Source organism: Neomonachus schauinslandi, chromosome 4 (assembly GCF_002201575.2).
Source record: "Neomonachus schauinslandi chromosome 4, ASM220157v2, whole genome shotgun sequence".
Taxonomy (NCBI): domain Eukaryota; kingdom Metazoa; phylum Chordata; class Mammalia; order Carnivora; family Phocidae; genus Neomonachus; species Neomonachus schauinslandi.
The window spans coordinates 152,473,464-152,482,837 of NC_058406.1; the positions used below are offsets into that span (position 1 = coordinate 152,473,464).

Sequence of the window (9,374 nt, forward strand, 5' to 3'; positions counted from 1 at the left end):
GTTCTGGTACCAACATATCAGGAAATAACAGATATTAAATCTGAAACTTAGGAAATTAAATACATGAAAAAATGACTATTTTAAAGAAAGAATGTAATAGAAGTTGCTAAGAAACTATCGCCACTGAAGCTTTTCCTTGTAAATATCTTACTTAAAACTTAGTGAAGTCAAACAAGGTGGGCAGAATATGCATAGCCACAAAACAAAGGCAGTGATGAATTACAGCAGAAAGAGGGAATGCATTTTGTAATCCACAGGATCAGACTTGTGGCTCTAAGCAATTACCAGGAAATAGTTGAGTGTTCTTCCTATTATTAACTTTAAAATTTAAACAGTTACAGCAGTTTCACTAGTAAAGTTAATAGCTGACAAAAGCAAATTAGAAGAACCCTAAAATTAGTCTTCCTTAACTGGGTAGGATTTACCTCATCCATCTGAACTAACCCATTTCCCCATCCTCAGAGCCAAAAGAATGTGGAGATTGGCCTATTTTAATCCTTTTCTAGTTCAGACAGAAGTCATATTGTACAGGCTTTGATTTTAGGAACCAGCACAAAGTAAACTCCTAAAATCAACTATTCACTTACAAAGGAAAGGAGGGAGAAGGTTCTGGGAATTAACCCAGCGGCAAGTCATTCCACTCTTCCTGTTAATGAAAATCCATTCATAAAATTGGCCAAAACATTAATAACTTCCAAAAAGTCCTTCAAAAGTTGAGTTTTAACTTCCAATTACTGAACTTTGAATTTTGAAAGAATCTGGTATAATTTATGTAAGATAGAGCTTTACCAGTTTGCATATGATCCATATTTTGTATTCAATGACAGCCTTACTGATTTCATTATGGCATACACTTCAGAACCTAATCTTTCAGAAGGGCTCACTGAAAATCCAACGCATTAGGAATTTATCAGTCATCGACAGGGTATTCCTGGCTGGCAGCTATGGCCAGGTCATATGGCAAGTTGAAATATTCCAACCTCAAACAAAGGAAACAATCAGAGGGGTAAATGACACATGATGGTAATATACTAAGGCAGCAGGTAAGTCATTCTTCACCTAGATCAACAGCTGCCAATAAAACTGTATGAATGAGTCTGTTCTAGTTTAGCTAATGAACCTGCCACTGAACTGAGAGGGAGGTAAGAATTGCGCCTGCAATTCTAGTTGACGAATTCATTAGATTTTCATAAGGCAAATAATGTGGAAAGTTAGAACAGAATTTCTAAAACCATTTATCCTGTGATGTTGTAAAATCAAATACTACTTTATTAAATGAGTTATTTTACACAATATGAACATCAATATAATTACAATTGTAAAAAAATTTTTTATAACAAGGATGGACTGATTTTCAGATTTCCAAATCAGAGTCAACTGTACATTTACACAGAATTGTCTTTGCATGAAGCCCAAAAGGGAACAGCATAAAAATGAGTGTTTCTGTAGCCCCTTTATTTTTGCTGATCAACAGTTTGTTAGAAAAGCAGCTGCAGGTTTGTTACCTAAGTTCTGAGACAGTAGAAGAGTCAAAGGTGTCATGAATTCACCTATAAGACATAAATGAAATTTGCAGTGAATGTAAGCATTGCACAAATACAACTTACATGCATTTCAAATGTCTAAGAAAAATGCACGACATGCATAAGCTATCAAGTTAGCCTGACAGATCTGTCAATGATTTTATAAACAAATCTTTGATGAATTTACTTTAAAAAGAAATAATCGTCTCACACCATCACCACCTTAGAGAAAACAAAAAACAGAAAACCAACCACACAGATTATTTTCAAGCAACTCTCAAGTTTACACAGTGTGTGCCTCCATTCACCATGTGTCCTAATGCACTCAGAAGCTCTGTCAGACACTGGAAATAAAATACCTGCACCAAGGCACTCAGGAACACTGTTCTGCATCACTTCTGGAAGCAAGACCCTCAAATGCCTTTGTAATAGTTATTTTCTTTAAGCTGGTAAGTCTCTTCCATTCTTGGACCAGAGTTGGCCAGCATCACCTCATCCCCCCATGTTGGGCTACAGTAGTAAAAACTTGGGTGTTTCAAAGGCATTGAGATGATCTGTTTTGGGGAAATGGGCTTTTAACAATTGTAAAGGGAAACATTAACTTAAAAAGGGGAAGCAATAAAATCTCAGCTGGAAAGTACACATTAATTTCACAGTCACAGAAGATAATTTTGCTCTTGTGTACAACCTTGACATTAACAAAGGAAAAGACAAAAGGTCAATTACCTGTAAACAACTTTATGCCTGAACATCAGCCAATTCTGGAGGAAGTGGAGTCTTAGGATGCTTGCTTTCAAAGTGCTGCTTGAAGGTCTTAGGGTCTGGCATTTGTGTCTAATTTAAAAAAATGTGGAAAAAAGAGACTTTATTCATGAAATAAAAATGTGTTAACTTTTCAAATCCCGAACCGGCTCAGGAGAGACAATTATCTCAAAACACTTTCAAGTTCCTGCAACTAGTGGCTGGCATATGAAAAAGGACCTTGCAACAAAGAGATTCCTAATATATCACCATATTTCACATACAGAGAAAAGGGTGGGTCACAGAATGAAGTATTCTGCTTGTTTGATTAACAGCAAACAGGTAACATTTACTTAACATGTTATGCTAAGCAGGTTACCTGAATTCTCATAGAACCTTCCTACAGTAATCCTAAATTAGTTCCTACTATCCTTCCTCATTTCACAGGATAAGGAAACTAAAACCTAGAGGGTAATTTGCCCAAGACCTGTTTTAACCTAGTACTAGTACTTCAGTTCTCAAATGCTACATTATACCAACTTCCCTAGGCAAGGACCTTCAATTATTTATTCTTTTGCCCATTCGATTAAACAAAACATGAAATAAAAGTTTTTGCTATTTTGTTCAACCACTCTAGTACTTTGTTAGGTCAAAGTATTTCTTCATCAGTAATTTAATGAAATTTACTTTTACCCTGCTTCTTTCCAAACAGAATCTAAAGTTGCTTGATTTCATTATTTTGAGTGTATCAAAGCTCAGTATGAACTAAATATTTAATGTAATAGATTTCCTCTCTTAATGAAGAACTTTTATGTAGTCAGGAACTTCTATTTCATCAGTAATGCCTTCACATGATGAACTTGTCTTACTGAGATCCCTTCCTACAACCCTACCCAGGTGTAGAGCTTTGGGAAAAAATACATTATTTATACATATGGTATATATATGCATATGTATTTGACCAACCTCGCTATGTATTTTTTCCTTTGGGACTTCTATTCACTAACTTCAAGGGTGCTGAGATTAAACAAAAAAGCAAGAAAGAGACTCTGGCTTGGAATTTAAGAAAAACTTTTTTTTTTTTTTTTATTTTATTTATTGAGAGAGCAAGCGAGCAAGAGAGAGCACAAGCAGGGTGTGGGGGGCAGAGGGAGAGGCAGACTCCCCGCTGAGCAGGGAGCCCAAAACAGTGCTCAATTCCAAGACCCCGAGATCATGACCTGAGCAGAAGGCAGACGCTTAACCGACTGAGCCACTCAGGTGCCCCAAGAAAAACTTCCTTGAAAGGCAGTGTGATATGAAAGGCAGAGGTGGGCTCTGGAACTTGACTGCCGGGGTTCAGATCCCAGCTCTTCTCTGTACTAGCTGAAGCACCTTGCACAAGTTATTTAATCCCCATGACTCAGTTTACTCTCCTGTAAAATGGGAATAACAAAAGTCCTTTATCTCAGGGTGGTTGTGTGGATTAATGGGCTCATACATGTAAAACACCTGATAAGCACTCAATAGTAGTTGTTAACGGCTATTCTTCAAATCTAACAAAACACATTAGTTCTAGGAAAAGCCCTCAATGTAAATATACTCCATATAGTTTTACAGACATCCCACTACAAATTTAGTGAAGAAAAAAGTCAACTCATAACCAGAGATATGTTCACTTGTATCCTGCATAGCTGTAAACCAAGAATGTAGATATTTCCTTACAAAGTTCAAAGTGCAGTATCTGCCGTGAAGAAGACATCTTTTTTCTAAATGAGGAAAGGGACTTTGCTTTGTTCACTCCCTTTCCCTGACACCTAGAGAACTATGCCTGGCCACAGGAGCCATTCACAAAATTTTTGTTGAAGAGACAAGTGAAGATGGACACCTAAAAGAACCAGCTCGCCAATCTACTATTTTGCCATAGTTGCAAAATTGTAACCTATATAAACCAATGTCTACGGAAAGAACTGTCCACAGGAAAACTATGTCTTTCAATCCCCCTTACCCTACAAACAGTGCAGGTATATATTAAGGCAGCTTTGGCAGCAGCCTTTTGGTCATGTCCTTGTTTCTTCTTTTGTCCAGCTTGCTTTTTGGCATTTTTCTGCTGAGACTGAATCTTCTGCTGTCCACGAGCCATATCTAAAAACAGAAGTTGAGGCATTAGAGTGATTAATACAGAGTAACCTAAGTATGGTAACGCTCTCGGACTTGAAGACTTAAGTTTTATAGAGGTGTCTATCAAAATGTGTGGGTTTTTAAGTTCTTGCATACAATGCTACTAGAGAATAAGTTGGTACAACCACTGTGGGAAACTGGTAGTTGTCTACTCTACAACCTACAATTCCACTCTCAGTATATATCTAACAGAAATACAAATGTACATATACATCCAAAGACAGTACAAGAAAGTTCAGAGCACCTGTTACCAAAACTGGAAACAATCCAAATGCCAGTTACTAGTAAAATGGATACATAACTTGTGGTATATTTAGACAATGGAATACTATGCTGTATTCAAAAAGAAACTATTGTTACAAGTAACAACATGGTTGTATCCAGTGTTAAGGGAAAGAAGCCAGATACAAAAAATATAGGTTGTATAAAGTTTAAAACAGGCAAAGCTAATCTAGGAGGTAGTGACTGGGGAAAAAAGGGCATGAGGGAGGATTTATGGGGTGGTGGTATGTTCTATATCTTGATCTGGGTAATGCTTATACAGATGTGTTCACTTTTAAAAATTCATCGAGCTGTACCCCTGAGATTTGTGCACTCTGCTATATATAATCTTCAAAAATATACCAGAAAAGCTTAGTGCCTTTCCCCAAGCATTTGCTTGATCACTTTGCAAAGGTACTTTCCCTTTCCAGTATTCGCTGTTGTGAATTAAGATTTTTACAACTTTAAGAGAAATAAGGGCTGTCATCTAAAGCTTCTGGAGATCCTAAGAGCAATGGGAACTGTTCTCTTAAATACTCAGGTTCCATAAAACTAGTGTGCTATCCTAAATCTTCCTTAAAAAATGGTCTTTGCAGGATTGCTGAAGAAATTAACAAATAAAATTAAATTAGTTTTCAGTTGAGAGAACAAACCTTGTAAAAAAGGTAAAGATGCCTTTACAAAAATGAAAGGTACCACTTTTTACTGATAGTCTGAAATGAAGCTAAATGGGTTAAAAATAATTAAGTTACTGAAAAAGTTGCTTTTACTTCTGCATTAAAATTAAAGTCTTCTCAAACCAAAAAACAGACTCTTAACTATAGAGGACTGATGATTCCCAGGGGGTAGGTGGGTGAAATAGGGGGTGGGGATTGAAGAGTACACTTATCATGATGAGCACTGAGTATGTATAGAACTGTTGAATCGCTACATTGTACACCTGAAACTAATATAACATTGCATGTTAAACTACACTTGAATTAAAATAAAATTTAAAAAATTAAAGTCTTCTATCAGACAACACGAGTTAAACCTGCTCATGAAGAGTCTATGGGCCCCAACTGCTTTTTAAATATATTGAAACTGGGTCCTAAGTAGAATTCCTATATATACCTTTGACCAGAACTGCAATTAGTTTTAAACTTTTTTTTTTTTTTAAGATTTTATTTATTTGACAGAGAGAGTGAAAGAGCACAAGCAAGGGGAGCAGCAGAGGGAGAGAAAGAAGCAGGCCCCCTTCGGAGCAGGGAGCCTGATGCGGGGACTCGATCCCAGGACCCTGGGATCATGACCCGAGCCGAAGGCAGATGCTTAACCATCTGAGCCACCCTGGCGCCCTAAGTTTTAAACTTTTAAATCATTGCAGGATATGAACATAATATGGATGTAGATCACCTTCACCAGAAAATAGGGCTGGCTTTTTTCTGACTGGAACCCTAATCAGTTAATGGATATAAAGTCAAAGCCTGTTATAGAAACATATGAGCCTCTCCCAAAAAGAAAAAGGGTCCTGACAAAATAAATACACTGCTTGGACAAATTCCCCACTAGTATTTAACACAGAATAAAACACAGAAGAGGATCAATGCTTTTTTAAGAAGCTAGTTGAATATTTTAACAAACTACAAAAATTCTTAGTATGCTAGCCTAGTATATTCGCAAATAATAGTAAATGTTACCAGATGTATTAGTCCTTGAAAACTAAACTTCCATTTTAGTTTTTATAAAGCCAAATCTTTATTAATGCCAAGCCAAATGGTATGATTCTTTTTAAATGTATATTTAGGTACAAATGTTACGGCAAGCATACGGAACCTATTCCCACAGAAACAGATTTGGATACTTAAGTATGATCTGGATGATAACAGGTATTCAATCTTTACGTATCCCAATATTTTATAACATCTTTTATCAGTACCTTATGTGAGAATAGTTTAGTCCTCTCATGCTTCTGAGCTCTTCTACACAATGTCTGCTACGCATGCTAACACTGATTTTGTGGGTAACCTCAATTATTTTATGCCAATTCCAGAAGTATCTTTGATAATTACAAGATATTAACTATTTCAATACCATTTTCATGCAGTGATCTGTACAATGTAATGAGATGCACAACATTATTTTTAACTTTTCCATTTAGGGCTTCTCCTAAAATATAACATTACACAATACATTTAACCCATTTTCCATTGTCATCTAACAGTAACAAAACCATAAAAGCTTTAATAAGTAAAGACTGTGGTCGCTTATTTTTAAAACAAAACTTAACACCCGGTAAAGGAAATCGAATCAACAGTCTAAACGCATGGGGTAGGCCCCCAACTTCTAACAACTCCCTGCATTGATTTCCTTTCTGAAAGCAGAAATGCAAACGAACAAGCCACCTGCTTTTGGACAGCTCAACTTTGGGACTGCTCTCAAGCCAATCGAATTTTCTACAAAATCTTAAGCACAACTTCTTAATTACACACGACAAACTGAGGGCCAACAAGTCATTTACAAATACCTTAAACGCAGGTTTTTAATTTAACTCTTATTTAGTGTGGTTTTCCGAGAGGGATGCAAAGAGGGAAGTAGAACGAATAAAGAGTTCTTCTAAAATGAAGAGCTCTTACAGGAGGCAACAAGTAAGCATTGCCCCCCAAAGATCCTCTTAAAACCAAAAACAACTGAGTAAGAAAAGATTTGGGATCCAGGAAGTAGGATCATTCTCCATAACCATATGAAACGAGGAGGCCAGGCAGTGATCAACATCCTGACCCTAGCTTTTAACTACATCCTTTCAGGGAGGGAAGAGGAAAGCACCAGGAGTAAGATCTATTTCACCCAACACATGACCGACCCCAGCTGCAGCCCGGCCCACCTGCCTTCCCCGCCGGCCTCTCCCGCGTCGGGCAGCCCCTTCCTCGGTCCGGCCACACAGCCCCCACCGACCCGCCACTCCTCACAGACCCCGGACCGAGACGCGGCTCCCAGAGGCTTTGGCTGCCCCAACCCCGGCCCCTTCGGCCACGGGGAACCCGGGCCTCGAGAAACCGGCCAGCTGCCGTCGCCAAGGGGTAAGGTTACCGCTCCGCGCGGCAGCCGCGGGCGGCCTGCAACCCGGCCACCTGCAGGGCCTGGCAGGCGCCCGAGCTCTCCCTCCTGCCCGCGGCCCGCGCCGGGACAGGACGGGCCCGGCCGCCGCCTGGGAGGCGGGGAGGCCGGCGGCCCCTCGCGACCCGCGGCGACCCCGCCGCCAGGCCCCCACCCCGACTCCCGGACGTCCTGCGGCGTCAGCGCCGCCCCCACAGCCGCTCACCCGGGCTGGGACAGTCTTGCGTCGGAGAGACCGCGCAGCGCGAGAGGGCCGGGGGAGGTGGCAGGAGGGAGAGGAAGGGGGAGAGCGCCCAGCACCGCTTCGGCCTCCTCCACCCGCCAAAGAGGGGAAAGAGGAGAGCACAACAGCCCGCGCCTCGCACCCGCCGCCGCCGCCGCCGCCGCGCGCGCCCGCCGCCGCCTCAGCCTCGGGGGAGGCCACTATGCTCGTGCCCGCGCACGCCGCGCAGCTCTCCCAGTCGCCCCAGCGCCCGCCTGCTCCTCGCCGCCCACGCGCCTTCCTGCTGCGGCCGCCTCCCGCGCTCCTCCCCTGCTCGCACGCCTGCGCCCTTTCCGGTCGCGCCGGCCAATGGCAGTGCGCCCCTATTACATAAGCGCCAGGGGGCGGGGCCTGGCGGCGACGGCGGCCCCTTAGAGACGGGAACCGCAGGGGACGTCGCCCTCTGTCCCTGGCGCCCCTCTCTTCCCGCGTGCTCTAGCTAGGCGGCTTCTGCCGGCCCTGGGAGCCGCGTGATCCCGGTGCTGCTGGGTGACCGCCCGCGGCGTGTTTCACAAGTCGCTTGCTGGCTCACTCACTCGGGCGGCGGTCCGGCCTCGGCCCCCGCGTTCCTTCTCACTCGCCTCCCGCCTCGCCGGCGCCTTCCTATGCAGCGGCCCGGGGACGGGCCCGGAGAGGTGCGCCAGCGCCGCGGCGGCGTGGGGCACCGGGGAGCCCGCCACCCGGACGCACCACCACCGCCGCCCCTGCCCTTGCCCCCAGTGCGGCCAGCGGGCCCAGTGGACCCTAATAGGGACGCGCAGCTTTTGTTCTTTCACCGGTCAACCCCCAATCTCGTTCCCACGGAAACTCCGGTTATTTTTACCAATCTGGGGTTTTTAGTGAGTTCAAGATTCCAGCCTGTCTCAGTGTTGCTGGCTAGAGTACCCCGACCGCTTTAGCTGAATACTTACAATATACAGAGTTGCTAACATTTGGGAAATGGTTAAGTTGATTTTTTTTTTTTTTTCCTGGTCTCTCTTGATTTACAGGCCATGACCGCCAACTTCCAATTGCGATTGGGGCGCCTGGGTGGCTCAGTGGTTGGACGTCTGCCTTCGGCTCAGGTCAAAAAAAAAACCCAAAACCCAAAACGATTGCGATTGTAATCTGATTATCTGGAAATGGCATTTTAGACATTGGCTTTATTCTATTTCTCTCCTGCCCCCTCCCCCACCACACACATTGGTTTCTAATTAGATTTATTAGTAACAAGGAAAAGGGAAGCTTTTGCATTTGATGTTCTCAACCTTGCGGGAAGCGTCCACGCTCCCGCTTGCCTGTCAGTGCCCAGGAGAAGCTAGTTTAATATAAAACATCCCAAGTTAGCGGGA

At 42.6% G+C, this 9,374-nt stretch overlaps 1 protein-coding gene across 6 annotated transcripts; it reads right to left on the bottom strand.

Moving 5' to 3' along the window:
* Positions 1-1,243: 1,243 nt before the first annotated feature.
* On the bottom strand, positions 1,244-8,291 carry ZNF706 (zinc finger protein 706). 6 transcript variants are annotated; one of them, XM_021688274.1, is made up of 4 exons: positions 8,281-8,291; positions 4,252-4,388; positions 2,250-2,357; positions 1,244-1,550 (listed from the first exon to the last, which is right to left on the bottom strand). In XM_021688274.1, exons 2-3 carry the CDS (start codon positions 4,384-4,386, stop codon positions 2,262-2,264), a joined length of 231 nt encoding a protein of 76 aa, XP_021543949.1. In that variant the 5' UTR covers positions 4,387-4,388; positions 8,281-8,291; the 3' UTR covers positions 1,244-1,550; positions 2,250-2,261. The 6 variants fall into 6 exon arrangements, with proteins under 6 accessions (XP_021543949.1, XP_021543946.1, XP_021543945.1 ...); XM_021688271.1 differs by lacking the exon at positions 8,281-8,291 and adding an exon at positions 8,147-8,262; XM_021688270.1 differs by lacking the exon at positions 8,281-8,291 and adding an exon at positions 7,987-8,262.
* Between the last annotated feature and the right edge of the window lie 1,083 nt (positions 8,292-9,374).

What these genes read in the sequence shown, in the direction of transcription:
- ZNF706 (XM_044914268.1), bottom strand. Translation starts at nt 4,410, where the DNA reads ATGCCTCAACTTCTGTTTTTAGATATGGCTCGTGGACAGCAGAAGATT. An exon ending in ATACCTGCACTGTTTGTAGG is followed by an intron (nt 2,358 to 4,251) that starts GTAAGGGGGATT and finishes TTTTTAAATTAG; the next exon opens with ACACAAATGCCAGACCCTAA.